This window comes from Cucurbita pepo, chromosome 1 (genome assembly GCF_057944985.1).
Source record: "Cucurbita pepo subsp. pepo isolate OVF chromosome 1, ASM5794498v1, whole genome shotgun sequence".
Classification (NCBI taxonomy): Eukaryota; Viridiplantae; Streptophyta; class Magnoliopsida; order Cucurbitales; family Cucurbitaceae; genus Cucurbita; species Cucurbita pepo.
The window spans coordinates 18,909,089-18,934,280 of NC_141798.1; the positions used below are offsets into that span (position 1 = coordinate 18,909,089).

General features: G+C 35.6%; 3 protein-coding genes across 4 annotated transcripts; 1 reads left to right on the top strand and 2 right to left on the bottom strand.

The window, feature by feature from the left end:
• Nucleotides 1-80: 80 nt before the first annotated feature.
• Nucleotides 81-3,256, top strand: LOC111793469 (uncharacterized). Its single transcript, XM_023675371.2, has 4 exons — nt 81-1,117; nt 1,484-1,969; nt 2,064-2,579; nt 2,798-3,256. Exons 1-4 carry the CDS (start codon nt 557-559, stop codon nt 2,879-2,881), a joined length of 1,647 nt encoding a protein of 548 aa, XP_023531139.2. The 5' UTR covers nt 81-556; the 3' UTR covers nt 2,882-3,256.
• A 1,003-nt stretch (nt 3,257-4,259) lies between these two features.
• Nucleotides 4,260-9,243, bottom strand: LOC111793449 (glycerol-3-phosphate dehydrogenase SDP6, mitochondrial). Of its 2 annotated transcripts, XM_023675359.2 has the most exons (7): nt 8,796-9,243; nt 8,177-8,650; nt 6,716-7,047; nt 5,894-6,054; nt 5,536-5,794; nt 4,569-4,867; nt 4,260-4,481 (listed from the first exon to the last, which is right to left on the bottom strand). In XM_023675359.2, coding segments are annotated over exons 1-7 (1,896 nt in total). In that variant the 5' UTR covers nt 9,166-9,243; the 3' UTR covers nt 4,260-4,480. The 2 variants fall into 2 exon arrangements, with proteins under 2 accessions (XP_023531127.2, XP_086980194.1); XM_087124068.1 differs by having other exon boundaries at nt 4,260-4,867.
• A 1,473-nt stretch (nt 9,244-10,716) lies between these two features.
• Nucleotides 10,717-15,139, bottom strand: LOC111793483 (ras-related protein RABF1). The gene is made up of 8 exons (XM_023675391.2): nt 14,946-15,139; nt 14,573-14,646; nt 14,349-14,432; nt 14,122-14,216; nt 13,474-13,579; nt 12,732-12,821; nt 12,509-12,595; nt 10,717-10,988 (listed from the first exon to the last, which is right to left on the bottom strand). The coding sequence occupies exons 1-8, from the start codon at nt 14,968-14,970 to the stop codon at nt 10,950-10,952; spliced, it is 600 nt and encodes a 199-aa protein (XP_023531159.1). The 5' UTR covers nt 14,971-15,139; the 3' UTR covers nt 10,717-10,949.
• Nucleotides 15,140-25,192: the final 10,053 nt, after the last annotated feature.

The window sequence follows — 25,192 nt, forward strand, 5'->3', positions numbered from 1 at the left end:
ATTTATTAAATAATATTTTAAAATTTTGGACCAATTAACCCAAATATAAAGGGATTAGTTCATTCTTAGGCCGAGAGTCCAGAGGCCCAAACCTCTCTACCCGCGAGCCCCAACAAGAACAACATTCCTTTCCGGGCGCGTGGCATAAACGCGCGATTTCTTCTACAAGCCGAACCAGGTCCAGTACTGATGTTTCAATCACGAACCCTAGAGCATCTTCTTGTCTATTGAAATCAACCATCATTTTCTCACTGTTTCTGAGTTCGACTCCATGGAATTGAATCCGAAGAAGCGATTGCAGTTCGCCCTGGCAGCATTGGTTTCTTCTTGAAGAATTCTGATTAATGAACAGAGGTTAAATTATGCGTCGTTGTATTTGAAGCTACCACTGTATATTTTATTTATGCAGGATTGAACTGTGCTAAGAGAATCACTCCTTTAATTGTCGCGAAGATTATTGCTGAAATCGGTGTCATTTTAGAATCTGCGATTTTCGAGTGAGTTCATTCAACAATTGGAAATTGCGGTTTTATTATTGTTGTTATTTTCAATTTCAATGGCGGACTATGAGGAAGAAGGAAAAGGTTCGATTAGACTAAATTCCGAGGAGGAGGAAGCAGAGCGAGAACCATCCATTTTCGAAAATGACGACGAAGAAGATGAGGATGATGGAGATGAGGAGGATGAAGGTGAGGATTTTGAAGGTGAGGAAGATGAGACTGAAAATGATGAAGAACCACTCCGGAGGAAGCCTCTTTCCGATGCTTCCAGATTGATTGGTCAGAGGTCCAAATTAGAGAATCTGGCTGAGCGACTGAGGAAGGAGAAGATCAGACTTCGGGTTCATGATATTTTGATCAAGGGAAACACGAAGACCAAGGAATCTATAATCGAAGCCGAAGTGGAGGCTATTAAGAATGCATCAACCATGCAAGAACTACTGGAGGCCGCTGGCGTAGCCAATGCCAAGCTCCAGAGGCTTGAGATCTTCGACTCTGTCAAGATTACACTTGATTCAGGTCCGCCAGAGCTCCCTGGTACCGCAAATGTCGTTATCGAGGTTGTGGAGACGAGCAACCCCCTCTCCGGCGAATGCGGTGCTTACACAAAACCTGCGGTAGGATTTTGTTCTGTAAAATATGTATATATTTGTGCCTGATGTGTGAATCAATAGCTCGTTGTTTGATAAGATATTGCTTGATAACAATGAAAGCAAAGTGCTTTTATAGAGTTGTCTACCCCATTCAATCTATATGGTTTGATATCTTGTATGTGTGCATACTTGAACATTTTAATACTTATTACATGTCAATTAGGAGCTATAATTTATCAACTCTGGTTCTCTTGTAATGTGATTCCTCTGTTCAGATTCGAACTATGATTCCCTAGATAAATTTATTGCTTGTTTAACTGGAATTCGTGCATGAACTATTTGACTTGCTACCTGTTGGGAAGTTTTTGAAGTGGTATAATGCTTTTGTAGGCTCGTTCGTGGACGTTTGAAGGTTCTGTTAAGTACAAAAATTGGCTTGGATATGGGGATTTATGGGATGGCTCTTTGGCATACGGTCCTAATCAAACATCTGAGGTGAGTACCGGTGTTTATTTCCCGAGGCTGAAGCGATCAGTGACTCCTTTGGTGGCACGGCTATCCCTACTTTCCCAAGATTGGTTAGAGTTTTCATCTTACAAAGAACGGTCTTTAGGTTTTTCCCTTGGCCTATATTCAACAAAGTATCATGATTTGGCATACAGCCTTGGATGGCGCACCATAATCGACCCTTCACAGATGGCGTCTAATTCGATAAGGAGACAACTTGGAAATAGTTTACTTTCTTCTCTAAAATATACTTTGAAGGTTGATAAGAGGAATTCTGCAGGGAGGCCAACTAGAGGATATGCTTTTGTTTCTACTAGTCAAATTGGTGGCCTCGCACCTGATCACCGGAGCTTGCGCTTTGTGCGACAGGTTTTCTTCATTTCCTTTTGGTTCTCTTGTAACAATAAAAGACTTTCCCCAGCTTTTGTGTAGTTATCGATTTTCTGTTCCCATATTTTAACAGGAATTTGATCTACGTTATGCCATTCCTCTCGGCTTTGATCGTGCTGCCATGAACTTTGGAGTTTCTGCTGGTGTTGTCTTGCCTTGGGGAAATGGATTCATGAACAAGCCATCGCCCCTTCCCGAACGCTTTTTCTTAGGTGGTGATTTCTCTCCAGTATGCACCGCCGGAGGCCCAACAACTGTATGGGGTTTTAAGACACGTGGGATGGGGCCAACTGAGCCGAGGCGGGAAGTGAGGGGCGAAAATAATCAGGGTGAAAACAGTGATTCTCCTGGAAGGGATTTTGTCGGAGGGGATCTTGCTGTCACCGCGTTTGCTGATCTTTCGTTCGACTTCCCAATTCGCTGGTTAAGAGAACATGGAATCCACGGACACATCTTTGCTGGTGCAGGAAATCTTGCAAAGTTGACTGAGAATGAGTTTCGCAGTTTCTCTTTTCAGAAGTTCTTGGAAACTTTCCGTACCTCAGTAGGAGCTGGGATTGTGCTTCCAACAAGACTCTTCCGCCTAGAGGTCAGTCACGATCTCTGACTTGTGTTTCATTATTTAGATACATAATTTATTGGCCTGGCTCTGATCTCTGTTTTTACGTGTATCCCATGCAATGCCATGCTTGCTGTTTCCTTTTTATTATTCTTCTATCAAACAGAAACAACACCGAAACATCGCTGTAGGTTGCCTTTCGATTTGATTCGTATTTGCTACTCATATGAGTTTGGTTCTATGAGCAGGGTAACTTCTACTACATATTGAAGCAGCAAGAGCATGATCGTGGAAAAACTGGCTTTCGGTTTAGCATATCTGCCCCATCATAAACCTTGAATTTTGGCGAGGTTTGATAGATATTCAGGTTTGATTGAATTTGTTTCTTTTGCTCAATGACGGTGTCCTTGCTGAGTTATCAGTTTGGACTGGATAAAAAAAATAATAATAATAATAAGTTTCCTTTTAAACATTTGGGGAAGTGAAAAAGAAAGGAAAAAATAAAAGAAAAAAAAAGAAAACTTTTCTCTTCAACCACGAAGAATAGAAGAATAATATGACTTGTGATGATGTATTGCAACAGGTTATGGAGGTCTCCCCTCGCATTTGGTTTCATCGATCCAAATGGGAGGATGAATTTTTGTAACTCCATCAGTGAGATTGGACTATTTTGTTTCATATCCTATATGATTTCTGGTTTTCCTCCACTCCACCAGGTACTTTATGCACACCATTATCAATTTTCTTTTGATAAGAGTCCACGTCCTTTATGCCTCCATTTTTTTTTTTTTTTTTTTTTTTTGTTGTTCTTTCTTTTTTGGGGTTATGATTCTATTAGATTAGGAAGCTTCTGAAAATGGATACTATTCCCAAAGAGCACAAGTGAAAGTAGTATTTAATTTGAACGAATATGAATTTAGAATCAAATAGTTGGTTATCAAACACAATTTAGTTTATCAATTCTTAGAATTATCAAGTATATTTTGTAGCATTTTCATTCAACGATGTTGAATTGCACATATTATATGCATCATATCTATTCTGCTTTCCTTTTAAGACCATGTGATTCGTTTCCAAAATAAACTCGGTGTCCATCATACACTATTAAAATTATTTGGCAAATGGAGAGGGAGTTTATTTCTCGTGCTTTGCTTTGGGCTTTCCCAAAAGGCCTCATATTGATAGAGATATAGTATTCATTGAGAGGGAGTTTATTTCTCGTGCTTTGCTTTGGGCTTTCCCAAAAGGCCTCATATTGATAGAGATATAGTATTAATTGAGAGGGAGTTTATTTCTCGTGATTTGCCTTGGGCTTTCCCAAAAGACCTCATATTGATAGAGATATAGTATTCATTGATTATAAACCAATGATCATCCTTTAAATCAGTGACAAAATGTTTTTTTTTTTTTTGGAAAGTGCTTTTTTTTGTTTTTTTTATCAAAATTTAGAGTTTGAATTTTTAAAATGTAGAATTATGTTATAAAATTGATGTATTATATTATAAAATATTTATTATATAATAATAACTATCAAATATTTTAAATTGTGCTCATAAAATTAGTTAATAACAATTTATATTCGAAGTTGATGACTATATTTAGTTTTATGGTACAAAAAGTTATTATCAAACTCATTTTTTAATTACTTATGTTGAAATCAGTTACCACATGAAAATATAAAATGCGAAAATCTCAATTTAAAAGAATATATAAAATACGAAAACCTCCAATATAATTTGAGTTATTTATTCCTTTGGTATGTACGTAGGGTGGTGCCTAGGTGGTGCAAATTCTCAGCCAAGGGCAATTACAATTTAAAACGCAAGGTGCAAAGTATATGTTTTTTCACCTGATGTGTTTGATCATAGCTGTGTGTGTGCCGAGTTCTTGAAACATTCTCCTCTCCTGCCCGGTCAGGTGAGGCTGAAAAACCTTGAATTCAAACACGAGAAGAGATTACAATCACGAACATGTGTGAACAGATCTATTTAAGAAGCAGAAAGCATTAGAAGAACTCACTAATCATGTTTTCCATCATGGAACTGGGCATTTCTTGAAGACTTGAAAGTTTCTAAAAATTTCTTGGCCTTCTGCAGTTCTTGGTTCTGCCTTGACTTATCCCAATTATGTTCAGCCGCCAATATCTCAATTACTCGAGGCAATGCGTGGTTAGCAGCATGTGTGTCAAGGAATGCGAGACGTGATCTTCTGGCGATGAAATCTACTGCAGATTCACAGTACTCGTGCCGAGCACAGTATGCAACCTCGGCTTCCAAGAAGGGGTAACCATGAGCTAATCGCTTCCCCAAACTCTCATTCTATCATAAAAAAGAAAAAAAACTGGGTCAATTCTTGAAAACTGGACTATAAACAGGCTCTACAAGCTAAAGGTCATCATTTGTATAGAATATATATGCATTTAGCTTCTCCATTGATGTTAAATCTCGAGTTTGCTATACACTGTATGGTGGGTATCATTGTAACAGTCTAAGTCCACCGCTTGCAGATATTGTCATTTTTGGATTTTCCTTTTTGGGCTTTCCCTCAAGGTTTTAAGACGCGTTTTAAAAAACTTGAGAGGAAACTCGAACGGAAAAATCCAAATAGGACAATACTTACTAGTGGTGGGCTAGAGCCGTTATAAATGGTATTAGAGCCAGACACCTAGCGATGTGCTAGCGAGAAGGCTGAGCCCCAAAGGGGGTGGGCATGATGCAGTGTGCCAGCAAGGACGCTGATCCCCGAAGGAGGATGGATTGGGGTCCCACATCGATTGGAGTAGGGAACGAGTGCCAGCGAGGATGCTAGGCCTCGAAGAAGGGGGATGGATTGTGAGATCCCATATCGGTTAGGGAGGAGAACGAAACATTTTTTATAAGGGTGTAGAAATCTCTCCCTAGCAGGCCGTTACAGTCATTTTATAGAATATATAGGCCTTCAGCTTTACACCATTACACCATAGCAATGTATAGAGAGAAACACAAACCTGGGCTATAGCAGCCACTCTTTCAGCTAAAACACCATACGCTTGTGATAAATGTCTTGCAGCTGCAGTATCCATAACGCCGGGGACAACTTTACCTCCAAGAGTCTTCTTCATACGTAAATATTGTTGAGCTAAGACAGTAAAATATGCAGGTTCCCATCCATCTCCACCAACTAGCCGCAGCTTGTCAGTTACACATTCATTTGTTGGCTTCAGCTTTCCAGACTTTATGGCTGCACTAACAGCATCTTCTGCCATGCTGAAACCAGTTCCAATCAGAACTATAATTGTGGTAAAAAAAAAGAGTATGAAGACCGTATAGACCAGATAATTTTAATCACAGCCAAGATAATAGTACCCCCGATAAGTAGTCCATTTCCCACCAGTAATTGTGACAAATCCAGGATAATCTTCACAAACAATATGTTCTCTTGAAACATTCTCGGTACTTTTAGCTGACGGATCTATAGCCAAAGGACGAATACCACTCCAAGCTGAGAGAACATCTGTTCGCCGCACCTAAATTTTCAGAGGAATTGGGTTTGGGTTCCAATGAAGACTATATAAAACGAATGAAATAGAAACATAATTGTCTGTCTAGTGCAAGTGAAGCTAACTAGAACAATATAAACAACTTTTCAGGGGCTAGAGAGGACTTAAACATTGAAATGTATACATAATCCATAAATTATCCATCAGGCACAATCCCAACCTATTAAGCAGTTAAAATGATATCACTAATCAACATGTGTAACAGGTGACTATTAGTTCCAAAGATCGACTACAAAACAGATAATAAACGACCGTCTGAGTTATCTTTGAACTTATTATCCTTCACATGCAAACTAGGTGTAAAGAGGAGTCAGATACTAAATCTAAAGAACTCTGAGATCTCACATCGATTGGAGAGAGGAACAAACCATTTCTTATAAGAGTGTGGAAACCTCTCACTAGCAAACGCATTTTAAAAATCTTGAAAGGAAGTCCAGAAGGGAATGCTCAAATACGACCCTCGGACAAACCCAAATTCTTTCAACTGTTTCGAAACTTAACACAGACATTCATACAAGCAAATTATATTGAAAAAGAACAAGAAAATTGTAATTTTCACCCAACTAGAACAAAGCAGGTATTCTAATCAATCAAATACCTTTTTTGGTAAGAATACAGAATCACATACCTTCACGTTAAGGTAACCAGAGATTGCATCCAGTATAAACTGGATTTCATCCTCGTGAGGCTCAGGAAGCATAGTGATGTCTGCGTTGGAATCTGTGGTTCCAGCAACCGTTCGTCCTAACCATGGCAGCATAAAAACCACACGCCCGTCCTTAGTCATGGGAACAATTAGACCCATTCCTTCGGGAGAATAATAATCAGGGAGAACCACATGGACACCACAGCTGGGACAGATCACAGCCACTGCCTCTTTATCAACCATCTTTCTAACTGAATCACAAAATGGTCCAGCAGCATTGACAATCACCTTTGCATAGGTATCAAACTCTTTACCTAGAACAAATAAATAGTTAGTGAGGATCAGATAAATAAAAGGAATGTATAAGCCAGTCTAGACTTTTATTCATCACTCCAATACTTGCTCATTTGTGTAATTTCAACTAGCATCTACTGTCATCTTACTATGTCAATTATGCCGAACACAAACCCATGTGAAACCTTAATTCCTGTTGAGGATGGTTGTTAGAGGAGTCTCACATCGACTAATTAAGAGGTTGATCATGGGTTTATAAGTAAGGAATACATCTCCATTAGTACGAGGCATTTGAGGTATTTTGGAAAAATAAAAAAACAAAGTCACGAGTGTTCATGCTCAAAGTGGACAATATCATACCATTGTGGAGGTATGTGATTCCTAACATGATATCAGAGTCGTGCCCTTAACTTAGCCATGTCAATAGAATCCCCAAATGTCGAACAAAGAAGTTGTGAGCTTCGAAGATATAGTCAAAAGTGATTCAAGTGTTGAACAAATGGTGTACTTTGTTCGAGGGCTCCAGAGGAGTCGAGCCTCGATTAAGAGGAGGTTGTTGAGTGCTCAATAGGCCATAGGGGAGGCTCTATGGTGTACTTTGTTTGAGGGAAGGATTGTTGTTAGAGGAGTCTCACATCGGCTAATTAAGAGGTTGATCAAGGGTTTATAAGTAAAAAATGTATCTCTATTGATATAAAGTCTTTTGGGAAAATCAAAAGCAAAGCCATGAGAACTTATACTCAAAGTGGACGGTATCATACCATTGGGGAGGTACGTGATTCCTAACAATTCCATCTTCCAACAAGAGATTATTGCAGGGATCTAAAATCAATATAGGAAATTGATCAACAAACAATAGTGTTTCTAGGCTTCTAGACATGAGTTCAAGATGATAATTTGACTGAGCCCTCTGTTCTCAACTGATGTCCAATCCTTCAACAGTAATTGCCACAAGGCAACAAAAATCAAGTGGGGAAAGGGTACGAAGAAACTTTTTTCTTTTCTAATCCTGAAAATTCCAATTCAAGTAAAACTAAAAGCATCCACATGAAACTGCCCAGAAAAATTCAATAGAACTGGAAAAAAATAAAAGGGGCTTCCAAAAAACTCAACTCAGATATAGAAGATTGCATTAGATGTGATTGGCACCTGACAAATTGTCACGAATCCGCGCACCAATAATTCGATCACTACCCTCATCCTTCAAAAATCCCACAACTTCAGCATAGTTAAGCACCGCCGAACCAGCCAGAGCGGCAGTACAAGCCAGCCCCACATTAACCCGCGAGTCATTCATCTGCCCATCGTAGTACACCACAGTGCCTTTCAAACTTCTTCCCTGGCCGTTCGTAGCCAGGGTAGGGAAGAGCTCCACAGACTCTCGAGCGGAATAGTACCTTGACAAGTGTAAGAGGCAAGGACCAGAAACAAAATCGTGCATCTTCAACCCAATCCAATAGTAAACGACCTCGAACCAGTCAAAACACGGCGTCATACACGGCAAAACATGGCATAGATGTGGTGCATTTTCGATGAACTGCTTTCGCTCTTTAAGCGCATGAAACACCAGTTTAAGCCCCTTATAATTCAAATTAAACACTGCGTTCTCCACATACCGCACGCCTGAGAACGAATAGAAGGCATTTCAGCTTCCATTAACTCAAAAACGGAATAAATCTTAATCCTAAATCGACATTCGGTCCATTCGTATCCAAAATTTGAACAAATGAACAACAACAGAACTTCAGATTCTTTAAATTCACAATACCTCCATGAATGAGCTTCGTCGAACGCGAAGACGTACCGGAACCGAAATCCTCGCGCTCAACGAGGCCAACACGAAGTCCACGAGTAACAGCATCGAGGGCGACGCCACAGCCCGTAGCGCCTCCGCCGATGACGAGAATGTCAAAAGGATTTAAAGAACTAGCCCCGATCAGAGCCGACTCCTGGACTGATCGCCGCGGAACGACTGCAGTTGGATCATTTATCTTACTCCTGTAGGATTCAAGCGCCTGATCACTGGTACCACGGTCATTGGAGGAGAGAGAATGCTGAAGAATAATGGAGCCGCCAGCTGCGGTGGCTACGACGGCGACGGCGACGGCGAGCTTACTCAGCCGTGAGACGGTGGCCATGATGGCTGTGACTCAGACACAGGATTAGCGGGAAAAAAAAGGGGACGATACCGTGGCTTGAAAGGGACTCGTAATGAATTTATGAAAATAAATATAAATATAATATAAAGAGAAAAGGAATATATTATCGTGATAAGCATGCAATGAAATTTTATTTTCTCTTTTTTTTTTTTTTTTTTTTTAACTAATTTCTAAAATAAATATATATATTTTAATTCAAGTCATGTTTTCCGTGGGTTTAAAGTTATTTTTTAATATAATTTTGTTATTATCGATAAATGTTAAAATTCACAAACTACAAATTTAGAATTATAATAAATTTGGAATTTTCAAATTTTCAAATTTTATTATTTTATTATTTTATTATTTTATAGTCCTCAAAATTTTCAATTATTTATATCAATTTATTAGTATTATGCTACACAAATTAATTATAAACTTCCTTTTAATATTATTATAAGCTACTTTATGGGGGAAATTTTTATTAAAAAGTTTAAAATAAAATATGTATTTCACTCTTATTGTTATTATTATTATTATTATTATTATTATAATCATTGTAAAGTCAAATAAAGTATTGTTATTTATTATGGGACAATTTAATAATTATTATAAAAAGGGATAAATTTAAATATTTATTAGAAGACGATGAATAGTGTGATTAAAAAATCAAATAAATATATAATGAAAGTATAGGTAGCCTTAAAATAAGGAATATAATTAAAAAATATGGAAAAGAGATAAAAATATGAATAAAACTTAAAAGATGGACTGTGAAGGAAATATTACATGCCAATTTTACATTTAAAACATAATAAATAAATTAGATAGACAATTAATGTTTTTTTCTTTTTTTTCTAAAAACTATTACCTAGTCGGTCTAGACTCGTCATTAAAGGCATAATAAAACAAAACACATTGGAAAAGCGTCTACGGCTAAAGCATCTTATCCATATAATTGCTTGTCACCTACGCTTTGCCATCCATTCAAATTTTACGAACCAAAGTAATGGTATCACGATAAAAGAGTTGACGAAGAGGATGAGCCAAACAGGGAGTCTACTGGAGGGGTTTCATCTAACGGAGACTCTTGGAACAGTTGGAGTAATCAATCCCCAAGTAAGTGTACTGGGGGACCGTCATATTTGAACTCGTGACACAAGGATTTTCAGCCTGTCGATTCGCTAGTTTATTGATAGACGAAATTCTCTCTTTATTATCTCGTGCAAAAATGCAACAAATGATGAGTTTTGTTGTATTCTCACGAACCATTGGAACGTCGAGATCCCAAAGGAGCAAAAGACGGTTTTATAACGAATGTGTGAATTTTAACTAAATTATATGTATTCAATTGAAACTAAAAAAAACTATAGAGGTATAAAATTAAAACTAAGAACCAAATTATTTTAGCAAATTAATAATAAAAATAGAAGAGATTGTTAAATAAATAATTGGAGTTTTGAATATTCTAGGCATCGAATTAAACTTTTCATATTGTTTTTTTTTTTTAAGGAGAAACCTAAGTAATGTTTCTATCAGTCACAGCAAACATAGTCTATAAATGCAGCATATGGTTTAAAGGGGAACGAATCTTTCACCATTTTCATCTCTGTTTAACGTTACACTTCAAACTGAAAATACCAACAAGCCAAAGCAAATAACAAAGCCGAACACTGCCCGACTTGCCAAAACTATACACGGATCACACGGGGGCAAGCTGTTTTGTTTTTTTTGTAAAATAAGCTTCGGCTGATAAAATAATTCATGTCGCAGCTGAGTTCCGATCATGATGAAGTGGGTCGTGGCAATCGCTTCGCAATCTCCTGTCAAACCAAATAGAGAAGAAATGGTTGAACTCGAAATGTATTTGAACTGAAACAGTTGAAGGAATCTACAAAGCCATGGATTTTTATTGCCCCCTCTAGAGATGAGTGATATACATTCCAAGAGAAACTTTAGATGGAAACGAACTAGGGTCTCATCGAGTGAGCACGACAACTATGGAACATCGTCACATAAATCAAGCAGGGAAAGTATGTAATCAAAGGAAAAGAAGATATGAACAAAAAAGACCATGACATTGTTTTTTTTTTTTTAATCCAAATTATTTGCTGTTTCATAAAGCGTCTAGTAGAAGCACAAATTAGAGAGAGGGACGTAAAATAAAACATGCACCACAGACTGTGGGAAAAAAGCATTCGAATCCAACAAACAATAAACAACAAATCAGCGAAGAGCTAACAGTCAGAAAATTTCCAATCGAAATTGTTGTACTTGTTCATTCAGATGTTCACCTCTTAAAGTATCCCATATACGTAGGTGGGAATAAGTGAAGGAGTCAGATTTATGGTGCGGTGTGGGGAACAGGGGAAGGAGTCAGATTTATGGTGTCGCACCGCAGAACCTTTATTCTAATGGTGGTGGATGGTAAGAGGTGGTGGAATAATTTCGTTGGTGGAATAATTCCTTGTCGAAAGAAAAAATCTATATTTGACAGAGTAAAAAGCAACGTGCGACTTGAAGGACATGATTTACTGTGGATTCTTACGCCCACCATTTTATATTATGTAGGAATGAAGATGCTCTTGACTCGACATTGTTTGTAGATGGGATGACCTGTTACATGCTAGAGCTTATCGAGAAGAATTAAGTTTCTTTTTTTAAGATTTAGAAAGAAAAAAGTCAATTATCCATTCAATATAATATTGAATGAATGCTCGAGCACTCAGATACTTTCATGAGTCCATATACAAAGTATCTTCCTCCTCCGAGCTCGAGTTATGGAAGAAGGAACCGAGAAGAAAGTATCAACAACAACAGGTTTTATTACGGAACAACTCATGATGTCTTTTGCTTATGTTCAATATATAATGACGGAGTTGAAGACAAGATATTCATATGAGAAACCACACTTTAAGGGTGGCATTGATCAATCATGACAATATAGAATCACCAATAGAAACCTAAGATGAACGTTCAAACAGCACGAAAACCGATTCGACACTTTATGGAGTTAGAATAATGTTAGACACAACCAAACCACCAGCAAACAGCTGGGGTGTTCCAACTTCACACCTAGAGGAGTTCAACACTATCACCAATAGAGAATTGGTCAACTACAAAGAATATCATTAAGTTTACTGGTTATGACAATGAATTAAACAACACTCAGCAATATTCAAATATCATTCACATGCACTATAAAAACACGGGCGGCAGAAAATAATAGAACTGTTTAATACTACTCTGCCTACAGTGGATATCACAAAAATAGCTATACACAATGGTCTACCTCAAAAAGGCAACTATGAAAGTAATAATAAAAGGATACAATCAGGAATACCTCAAACAGCTCATTTATATTATCTGCAGTCTTAGCAGATGTCTCAATAAAGAACATTCCATTCTTCTCTGCATACTCAGTCCCATCCTTCAAAATTGAGACATAATTATCTCAAATTAGTGAATTTTAAATACTTTTTGCCCATTTTGTAAAAACAAAACAAAGAATAAATAGAGAAGATGGGAGAAGTAAAATGCATTCGATCGAATAACACTGAATTTACCTGAATGGATACTTTCCTTTTCTCTTGGAGATCAGCTTTGTTACCGACCAATGCCAAAATGATATCAGGGCTGCCATGCTTTTGCAGCTCCTGTAAGTGTCCAATACGAATCGTGAAGATTGTGATTAGTTAAAGGATAACCAGCTGAAAACGAACACATTAATGAAGGCGTTGTTTAGGTTTTTCCCTCTTGAAAAATCATGGCATACATTCAAACAATCCCCTTTTCTATGATTTTCTACTCAAAATAGGACTGTACTTTGTTAACATGATCAGCATTCATTGATTTGAAGCCAGAAAACGTATAATGAAAAACTGTATTGTCTCCAATGGAAACTTCCATAACAGCACTTTTTTTGTTGGAAACTGATTAACAAAGAAGACCCATAAAAAGAAATGATTGCTTATCAAGAGGCAAAGATGTAACACAAGGTCGACAAGGTTATCCACAATTTTCTTAAAAGAGTAGCGCAAGGTTAACCAGAATTTTAATAAGCACACATCATAATCATATTGCCTGTAACACTTACAAGGGAACAGATAAGTAGCGAAACATGTAGTTATCTGGTGATCTATCCATAGATTAAAAAGAATTCCATTCGTTTCATATTTGGCCATTAGTGAGTAGCAGCTCAATTAATGAGGAATTGCCTCATAGGTTTTGCTTCCTTACGGCATAATGGCTATGAAAGCAGGAAATATAGTACATGTACAAAATCTAATTTATCATTTTAAAACATACCTTAACCCAATATTGAGCTTTGGCAAAGGAATCAGAGCTTGTTATATCATATACGATAACTGCAACTGCCGCACCTCGATAGTAAAGTGGAGCTAATGCAGCATACCTAAATCAAGAGAGAACAACATTGATAACATCTAGCAAAAATAGCTCCGGTAAACATGAATCAAACTAGATAAGGTCTACCAATGTAATAGCCCAATCCCACTGTCAGCAAATAGTCCTCTTTGGTCTTTCCCTTTTGGGCTTCTCCTCAAGGTTTTAAAACGCGTCTACTAGAAAGAGGTTTCTACGCCCTTATAAGGAATGCTTTGCTCCCCTCTCCAACCAAAGTGGGATCTCACAATCCACCCCCCTTGGGGACCAGCGTCCTCGGTGGCACACCGCTCGGTGTCTGGCTCTAATACCATTTGTAACATCCCAAGCTCACCACTAGCAGATATTGTCCTCTTTGGGCTTTTCCTTCTGGGCTTCTCCTCAATGTTTTAAAACGTATTTACTATGGAGAGGTTTCCACACCCTTATAAGGGATGTTTCGTTCCCCTCTCCAACCAATGTGGGATCTCACAACCAATCACAATATAGTTGCTTGCTAGAAGTTAAAAATACACCATAGAGGATAGCTACTAGAGATTTAGATAATCCTACCTCTCTTGCCCAGCGGTGTCCCATATTTCAAACTTCACTGTTGTAGAATCCTGTAAAGCAATCGTTTGTGACAGGAATGATGCCCCAACAGTTACCTGAATTTTCTCAACAAACATTTCTAATCAAAAGATTGTAATCACTTTGGGAATGAAATGATCAAGACATAAATTTTTCGTTTCAAGCATCAATTTATTTTAAGAATTTATGGACTGCAATATAATCCTGACCTTAGATGTTGGATCAAACTGACCACGAACAAAGCGAAGAACAATACAGCTTTTACCAACGCCAGAATCACCCAGCAGGACAAGCTGCATAAGATATCATAAAAACTTTTAAGCTTTCTAAGCAAGCACTTATCTGACGTATTGGCATATCTGTAACTTCAAAAATCATTAAATTCAAAGCAAAAGCATAAGAACAGGCAGCCATTTGGTAGCTTCTTAAATACCTTGACGCGCAAATTCTTTGAATCAGCTGCACTATTCTCTGGATTAACCCCACCCGATGGCCCAGAAGCTCTGTCTGTACAATAAACTCCTCAAAAATCAACAAACTCGACATAAAATCCCATCAGAAAAAGTAAAAAATTGAAAGATACCTAAGATAAAACCCACCGAACCCTAATGTCCCCATTAACGAAACAACAATGATAAAAATAATCAAGGAACCAAGAGAACTCCATAATTAACAACGTAGAACTAACCAAACAATCAACCTCTTCAATTTTCAATACACTCTTTGATCAGACTTAAACAGACAAATAAAGAATCGAAAACCCCTAAAAAAAAGCTGAAGCAACGAAATTCGGGATTTGAAAATACCTGGGACAGAGGAGGAGCAACCCATAGCGATCAAGGGTATATGAAATACCCGAGCCAAGGAATTTGCTGTTAATTGAACTTTCGTGGAGTCTACTGAGCAATTTTCTGCAAAAGAGAAGAAGAAACTTGCGCCCTCGGGACTGGTTCGTTAATGGCTGTCAAAGTTTTCCCAATATTTCACAACTCGACTTTCAATTGAATGGCGAAGGCGAACGACATCGTCTCGGCCCGATTCAAAACGACATGTCGGATTCACAAGACCCGAACCGAATCCGATACGCCAAAGAAAAGATAAGCCAAATGGGCCAGGAAATGAATGGGCCAATTGGGCCGGACTTCTACATAGGTCGTAGGTGATTCCTTTTATTTTATTTTATTTTATTTTCCTTAAAAAAAAAAAAAAACCTCCTAAAACAATCATAATTTCATTTTCTAAAAAATTACCAATACACAATGAAAATTAATAATATATTTATTTATTTATTTATTATAATTTTATTTAATTCAACGGTTAAAAAATAAAATTTTAGATGTAATTTTTAATTAAAAAATATTTTACCCCTTCACATTTTACTTTTATACAAAAATAAATTAATTAATTAAATACATCACTATCCAAACTAATCCACTCCAGTCGAGTTGGGTTGAGTTGGGTTGGGTTAGGTTCATTATTTAATAATGATTATTTGAAAAATGTCTCAGCTCGACTCAACCCTTAAACTCAGGGAAAATAATAAATATTTTATCCCTCAATCTTGAAGTTGAAGGCCCGAGTACATGGCCATGACAACTTTGTCGCACATAAATTATTTATTGAAAGTTTTCTAAACCACAAAAATTTGGCTGGTTTTTGTTTCGTTAGAAAATTTGAACCCGTCCACTTTAGATTAGTTGTTTCCTCTTTTAAAACGTCTATTATTGATTGCAGATAAGCCTACTTTCATGTAGATAAGCTTATCTTATACTATTTCGATAGAGTTTGACCTGGAAATATATAGATCATAACTTATTGACGAGTATGACGTGCTTCATTGCTTTAGAAGATAAACTAAGCTTTTGTTTGATATGAATACGACGCTCAATTTCTTGTTTGATGTATGAAAATCAACCAACTGATGTATTTAACTCGTTTAGACCTAGGAAGTAGCATTGTCTTGTCAACTCATATGTTCTCTAGTCACATCGACGTTAAAATTTACGTTCTTAGTTACGTAAGAAAAAAAAGTAAGGAAAATAGTAAGAAATATGACATAACAATATACGTTCATTTACGGCCATGAAAAACTGAATGGTTTGAAAAAATCCGATCACTTAAAACCTAACTCAACCAGTACGATTGGATAAGTTTAAAAAAGTTCTAACCTAGTCCAACCCTACCCACGAAAACCCCTAACGCCGTACATAGAGTGAGAGAGAAGATCCAAGCTCGAACTCACACGACAATGATGAAAATCAAGAGTTAGGTAACTTTCAATCTACAACATGTCGCGTTTAGAACGTATAAGAACTCGGGTCACAAATTGGGATAAGTTTTAAAAAGTCCAAACCTAGTCCAACCCTACCTCTGAACACCCCTAACGCTGTACCGAGAGTGAGAGAGAAGATCCAAGCTCGAACTCACACGACAATGATGAAAATCAAGAATTTGACAACTTTCAATCTACAACATGTCGCGTTTAGAACGTGTAAGAACTCGGGTCACAAATTGGGATAAGTTTAAAAAAGTCCCAACCTAGTCCAGCCTACCCCCGAACACCCAAATGCTGTACCGAGAGTGAGAGAGAATATCCAAGCTCGAACTCACACGACAACGATGAAAATCAAGAATTTGACAACTTTCTATCTATAATATGTTGTGTTTAGAACGTGTAAGAACTCGAGTCACATCACGAGAAGTTTTCGCTCCACGTCGAACACGGGAAATTAGGGTTTGACAACGAGAAAGAGACGACGCGGACAAGGTCGAGTGGACAATCCAACTTCCTTTAATTTAGGGGACAACAACATCTAAAGGATAAGGAAAAAATGGGTCATAGTAAGCTCAAACAATTTGGACAAACTTGCTTTTTTTATTGCAATCCTCAAATCTTTTCAAAACCTAATCTTCAAACTGTAGGAGTGTTTTGGTGGTGGGCTTATACTTTTTTATTATTATTATTATTATTATTACTATTATTATTATTTTCAAGGTGAATGTTCTAACTGTTCTTGATCTTTTGTAGATGGGGATTTGATGACGTGTCTACTTTGTGGACCGTCCAATTTTGTGAGATCGATAAATTTTTAGTTTTTAATTTCCAATCCTCTCGATTAAGTTATTGCGAATTTCTCGTTGGATGAGATTTTTCTAGTCAAAAAGCTTTCGTTACAATTGCAGTCTTGCGACAACGGGCTAGTGATTGTGCAGTACTTGTTCTAGCTCTGGGAACAAGTCAACCGTGAGAAATTTGGATTTTGCGGATAATGTCAACGTATGTTCGAGTCTCGAGTTATGTTTGAGAAAAATGTTTTAGAAAACGTGAGTATGAAAATAAGGTAAAAGCGAGTAGGTAACAACAACAGTTTTGATAGCTTATAACTCGGGTATGAAGAAGTGACAAGTAGTCTCCATATAGTACATTTTGAGACATTTTAGTTCTATCGGGTGTAGACATGATTTTGGTGACGGGTCATACACATTAGAATTCAGTAAAAGAAAATGCGATTTGGCAAACATAGACAAAGATGTAACTATTTGAAGACATTGATGAAAAGGCAAACAAAGACAAAAGGTTGAATGAAAGAGAGAGGCATTGGCATTGGCATTGGCATTGGCATTGCCTTAGCCATGCAAGTTCAAAAAGCTTGATTAATGAGGTGTGGTGTTTGGGATTTGTTGATTAGACCATCCCACTTTTTAGGGGACACTACAACTTGTGTTCATTCCGAAACAAATGGGTCCTTCCATATCCTCTCCTTTCAGTGTCACCGTACCAATTCAAGCACAGTGCTAGTAGATATTATTCTATTTAAACTTTTCAAAATACGTCCGTTAGGGAGAAGTTTTCACACCTTTATAAGAAATGTTTCGTTCCCCTCATTTCACAATTCATCCCTCTTGGGGGCCCAACGTCCTCGTTGACACACTACTCGGAACTTAGCCCTGATACCATTTGTAACAGCTCAAGCCCACCGATAGCAGATATTGTCCTCTTTGGATTTTCCCTTCTGAGCTTCTACTCAAGGTTTTAAAACGCAGCTGCTAGGAAGAGGTTTTCATTTTAGTTAGGGTTTCTTCATAACTACATAAATTACTAATTTTCTATACTTCCATTTTAGTTAGGCATGTGCAATAAGGGCCCGATAAAAAAATAAAATTTAAAAAAAAAAAAAAAAAAAAAAAAAAAAAAACCTAAGCGAGTTAGAACGAACTAAAGGAGAACAAGAAATGAGGAGAGAAGAAAAGAAGCTTGGTCGAATCCCATGCCCATGGTTGACCCACCGTGAAAAGTCTCGCTCAATGTTCCTAAGATCCGTGGAATCTCGGTCCAAACCCTGATTTGGTTCACGTTGATCCTAACTCTACGAGGAATCCACCAAAACCCTAATTTTGAGATATATAAATATTGTTGTCTCACTCGTATCAATCAAAACTAAGCAGTGGAGTCTGTCTAGTTGGTTATTCAAATATTCAAATTATTTAATAATTAAACTGAAATAAATAAATAAGGCAGAAAATTATATTTCAACCATATTTTAAATATGAGGGGGCGAAAAATGGTTTGATTTTGTAACGAAATAATAATAAATAAATAAAAACTATATTTGTGGAAAGTAATTAAATAAAGTGGGCCTTGGAAATGGGTTTAGTGTGGGTCCGATGGCGGTTCGATTCGAGTATTTTTCGGTTCAATGCCTGGCTCGCTGTTCCAAGGATTCTTCTTGTCGGTTCACAGTCCCATTATAAAATTAATTTCCCAAGAAAATAAAAATAAAATTGAATAAATAACTATTTTTCTCTAATTGAAAATTTTGAAATTTATATTATTATTATTAGCTTAATTGTGAATAAAACTGAATAATTCCTTTAATTTAACTTTTTCGATTTTCCACAATAATTAAGTAAATATTAATTCAGAAAAAGAGAAAAAAAAGTCCCTAAAATTGTTCAAAAATATTTATATATACAGAAAAATAAGATTAATTATAAAAATAAATAAATAAATAAAAAAAGAGGGTTAAGGGTCGGCGTAGTAATGCCAGCAGACGAGCATGACGACACATCGGCGGAGGATGTAAAACCTTGCTCTCTGTTCCTTAACAAGCAAACTGCATCTCTGCTTAAACGACGCCGTTCCCGATCTCCTCCTCCTACTACTGCAGCAGGTTGAAGACGATGAGCCTCTCACTTCCCTCTTGCACAGCCTTCTTCTTTCTTCCATCATTTTTTTTGGCCTTTAATTCCGAAAATGCCCTTCTCTGTTCTTCCACAAATATGGGTTTTAGAGAGAGAAAGTTAAGAGAGAGAGAGAGAGATGGAGGGAGGATTTTGGAGCTCTGAGGGGGAGACTTTATACTACTAACACATGGGTTTTGGAGAAAATAAACCCTTTTTTTATTATTAAAAATCTTTTTTTTTTCTCGAGATTTTCATAAAAAAAATAATAATCTAAATATGTCTTATGGGTCGGGAGAAAGAACAAAACATCCTTTATAACAGTATAGAAACCTTCCACTAACAGACTTGAAAGCCTTGAGCGCAAAGAGGACAATATATACGAGTAGAGAATTAAAAAATAATAATCTAAATATGTCCCACTGATTCGAAGAGGAGAACAAAACACTCTTTATAATAGTGCGGAAATCTTCCCCTAACTGACTTTAAAGCCTTGAGTGGAAGCCCGGAAAAGAAAAGGGTAAAGAGGACAATATCTATAATAATATAAATATGTCCCACTGGAAGAAGAGAACATAACACCCTCTATAAGAGTGTGGAAACTTTCTCCTAACACGTTTTAAAGCCTTTGAGTGAGAGTCCAGAAAAGAAAAGGGTAAAGAGAACAATATCTACTAACAGATAATTAAAAAATAATAATCTAAAATATGTCCTACTGGTCCTGGTCCGGAGAGGAGAACAAAACACCTTTTGTAAGAATGTGGAAGCAGCCTTCCCCTAATCGACTTTAAAGCGTTGAGTGAAAGCCCGAAAAAAAAAATGCAAAAAGGACAATATCTACTAACTGGGAATTTGGGGCGTTACAGGATTGGTTGTTTTTTATAATGGGGTGAAAACATAAAAGAAAGTAAATGCTCGATATATACAAGATCGAATGTGGACTACGCTACGATGATGTTGACTACTTGATATATATATATATATATATATATATATATATATATAATTGGTGTTCATTGTATGGGTGCTTGGACACGGTCGGTCCAAGGAGGGATGGAATTAAAAATTATTTTTTGAAAAATGTGAAAAATCTTATGAACCCTAACGTATATAAACTCTACTACCAAGGAAATACACCGCGTCCGTCACAAAATCATTTAATTTTTTATTTTATGCATTAAAAAAAATAATTTTAAATTATTAAAAGTATTTTGAATATGATTAAAAAAATTAATTTCAAAATCACTGAACTTCATTTCCTAATTAAAATATTTTTAATTTTAATTTTAATTTTTTAGACCCAAATCTTAAAAACCTTCCACTAACAATTATATTGAATTTTTATAATTTTATTGCTACAATTTATTCTTAAATTGATATTTGTCACGATGAAAAATGAATAATACTTTAAAAAAACACTATATATTTATTTAATTAAGCTTAATATCGACTTAATTAATTTATATTATAAAATTGATAGCGTGATCATAGACAGAATTAAACTATTTAAATATTATTACAATTAAATATAGTTTAATTTTTTTAAAATCCCATTCACATCGTCCTCATTAACTAATATTCCTTTTTCTTTTCAGTTTTCATTATTGAATTCCCAATATTGCCCTCGTCATACCAAGATAATGAGGGGTAGAAATGTAATTGGACAAGATCTTCCTCGATGCAAGGTGTTATAATAAAAATAATAATAAAAAGAAAAAAATAATGGAAGAACAAGAGGCTAAGATTTGCATCAAAGTGCTCAAAGATATTCTTTGTTTGGTTATAATTATGGTTTTTTTGAATACAAATTTTGACCACTCAAACCTGTGGGCCCATGTCTTTCCAACTCCCACACCCGCACGTGTGAACAGGTTTGATTTTTATTTTATTTTATTTTTCTTTTTTCCTCTCATCAAATGTGAATGCAATTTTTTTTGTTTTACCAAATAATAAATCTTCGTGGGTTTTTTTTTTTTTTTAATTTTTTCAACATCGAAATTGGAAATTGGGGAATTAGAAATTTTATGAGTAGAAAAGGAGGAGTACATGAATGAACTGAGATTACATCCAAACGAGAGTGATCATAAAAATAGTATGACTAAGAAATGGTGAAAGCAAATGAAATTACTACATATACCAACAAAGTGTACTTTCTTTTTCAGTGGCTCAATGATAGGAACTTCATGGTTAAGTGTGCTTTGTTTCGAACAATTTTATGTTAGGTGAGCTTCTAGGAATTTTCATATGATGCATGTTAGTGAGGATAGAGTATGCCAAAAGGACTTGTGTTGGTCTGTGGGGATAACCTTCATTCTTAAAAAAGTGAGAAGTGGGTAACATGACCATGTCATAGGAAAATGTCAGAGCCATCAGGTACCGAATCCAGGACATGAGTTATTACAATATCCTAACAAAAGAGATAAAAGGAAAACTTCAGCTTAAGCTCAAGTTCCTTGGTCAAATTCATATGAATCCAACGAGCCGTGATCTTTGTGATCCCAGTCTAGCCCAGTTCTTGTCTTTTTCTATTTTGCCCTAATTTGAAAAGGAATCTCTAAAAATCGTCATAAATACTCATTAGTAAACTCTTCCTAACTATTAAATTCTCGACACTAAATTTCTTATCAGAGCCTAATAGATATCTACAAGTATTTATTAACGATATCGAACCATTACCCTTTAATCTTTACAAGGGTAATTTAGTCTTTATAAACTAATTTATTATTAATATTATTTACGTCAAATAATATAATAATAATAAAAATAAAAATAAAATAAATAAAGAAACTCCCATGAAATTTCGTGAAGGAAAAGGAAGATTCAAAGATTGTGTCTTGCTTTGTTAAAAAGTCTTATTTTTTTTTATTATTTAATTTCATAATATATTTATATTTTCCAAAGAAATTAAATTAATTACACTACATAATCTAATAATTATTTAAACAAATCTTTTAAAAAATAGTAATCATAATAAATTCTCACTAAAAAATCATTTATTATTAAAAAAAAAAAAAAAGTCAACACTCTCGAGATAGTGGAGTTGTTATAATTACATTTCCAAACTTTCAATATTTTCATTGTCCTCCTAAACTTTCAACTTATTACAATTTAGGCCACAAACATTACAAAAATTTAACAACCACCCAAAAACGGTCAAAATTTTGAATTAGAGAAATTATTAGCAAAGATAGCCCATATATTTGTTTGTGAAGTGGGCCTTGGGCCGACAAGACCTGCAAAATTACCGGGTTGCCCTTGGTCTGGTCCATTTAAACAATTGGGCCTACAACTTGGGCTTGCAAGAACTTCACGACCTTTTTGGGCCCAAACAATTAATCCAATAATATTAAATTAAAAAATTATTATTTACATATTTTTTAATAATTATATAGTTTTATTAATCAAAAGAGTACTAGGTGGGGGAGAGGAATCCTAGGAGCATGTTCATCCCAATTAGCTTAATTATTTAATTTAAAGAATTTTAATTGATTAAAAAGAATAATTAAAAAGCGTCATAGGTAGCATGTTCCTTTGATCATTAAACCCTAATCCACTTCCATCCCTTTGTCACTCTTTGATTATAAAAATTAATTAAAAAATTATATTATTTAACGTCTGCTCTAGAGACTATAAAAATATGGTTTTTTTTTTAATAAATTATAGGATATTTAGTTTATTTTCACGAATATGTTTTAAAATAATATTTTCGACTGAGTGTTCATTAGGTAGTTGACTTTTGACATTTAGTTTTATTAGGTAATAAATACTTTTGAGCTAAATTAGCTCCCGAGTTAAAAGCACTTTGTTAGCGTTTTCACATAACCGACACTACTGTATCTTTCTATTTTTTTTGAAAAAGACCTTCATATAGCTTTAAAATATAACATTTTCGAGCGTAAAATGGATTTGGTAGTAGAAAAGTGGTCTTAACCCTCACTCGGGATTTATCTTACATGTGCGTGATGATAAACTTTATATTAGTTGAAATCGACTTCGGGTTAATTTAAATTTTTGATCGATTAAAAGAATTAAAAAATATATATGTTAACTACTCAATTATTATGTGAATTAGAAAATTAAAAAGGTTAGAAAGGAGTACAAGGTTGTCGGCCATTATAGAAACATTTATATGTCTTTTTTTATTTTTTTAAAGTTAAATAAAAGATGTCACCTGCTTTGTTATGTCCGGCCATATTAATTAATTTATTTTTCCTTTTTTAATTTTATTTTTAAATTAACCTTTAATTAAAAAAAAAAAAATAGATGTCTTAACTACTCACCTTCAATTTTATTTTATAAGATTTTAACAAAGGTTTATATTATTTAATTTTTTTTTTTTTTTAAATATAAGCGTTAATATATAATGTTCATATACTCTCGACGAAGTTAAAGATACGAAAATTTTCTCCCGTACCCGTTGAGCTAAAAAAGATATATAATATATTTTTTCCTTAATACACTCCAGGACCTATCAACGCTCATGATAATCAGGTCGGTCATCCATTCATCTAGCTTGCCCTTTGTATAGGTTGAAGCTACCGCTCCCTCGATATTCCTATCAAATCTTCGATTTTCAAGACCGATTCTTTCAACCGCTCAGACATGCATCCCACCGTGCTTCGCTTGCCCTATCTATTAGCGTGCTGACAGGTAGGATTTTATCATTCGTTATGCTTGCTTAAAGAAATTAATTTGAATATCTTTAATTATGTGCGGAACTATACCCCACCCATTTAATTCAAAGAAATGTAACAACCAACCGAATTCATTGAAGGAATCAATCAATAAATGAAAAGAAGCCTCGTTATCCTTAAATAATGGACCATTTTAGTTCAAAACTTTAGTTTAATTAATTATACACATTAATTGGCGTTACATAGTTCAAATGGTCCATCAATATAAATGTAACAGAAAAAGTTTAGAGACGGCATAATTACCAAAATTAAACCAACCCGAACATGGTATGGAAGTGGAGAGATTCAAAACCTTTAGCCTCTAAAGAAGGTCGTCATACTCGTTTCTTGATAGACCTAAAGTCTCGAGTCTGCTCGGTAAAAGGAAGCAATTGACTACATAAGTTATAAAGACAAACCCACTAGAGAATGAGAGTTCAAACCTACGACTTGACCAAAAGTCTCGTGTTAGCTAGATACAGGGAAGATCATGAGTATATAAGTTAAAAAGACACGTATGAGACCCTTTTGAGAGAAACCGAACTCAAACCCACATTAAAAGAGAAACATATCGAACCATTATGGAAACATGGATATCTTTTGACCAGATGAGCTATGCTCGGGTCAAGCGTTTTGATATTCTTTAAATACGAGCGAAACCGAGAGAAAACCCACTAGGGTTTTGGCTTAAATTTGACAAAAAAATACAACTACGAAAAAGTTAACGTCTCTAACGAATTGAACGATACTCGGATCGGGAATTCCGGTTCGGATAAAGTAAAGGGAGGGTTTATTATTATATGGCTTTAAAAAAAAGAAGAATTGACGAAGCAAGGTGGCCCTAACCTGTATGGCAATAGAGCTGGAAAGTAATATAGGACTTGGACTTATAAGAGAAAGAAACAGCTCATATATTAATTTTCATTTAAACTCCTTCCTCTTTAGATAATTTACCTCTCCCACCACAATTTTATTTATTTTTTAGCCCTCTAATATGATTATATATACACCTTAACCCACCAACCTTTTCTCACAAACCCTTCTTCTTCTCCCTAATTGCGAAGAACTTCTCTCTCCTGTTCTTCGTGTTCTTGGTGTTCATCGTATTCATCGCAGCCATAATTTGCTGGTGCGGCATCATCAAGATTCACAATAACATTCTTGTTTATTCGAGATTATTTGATTGAGAATCTTGATGA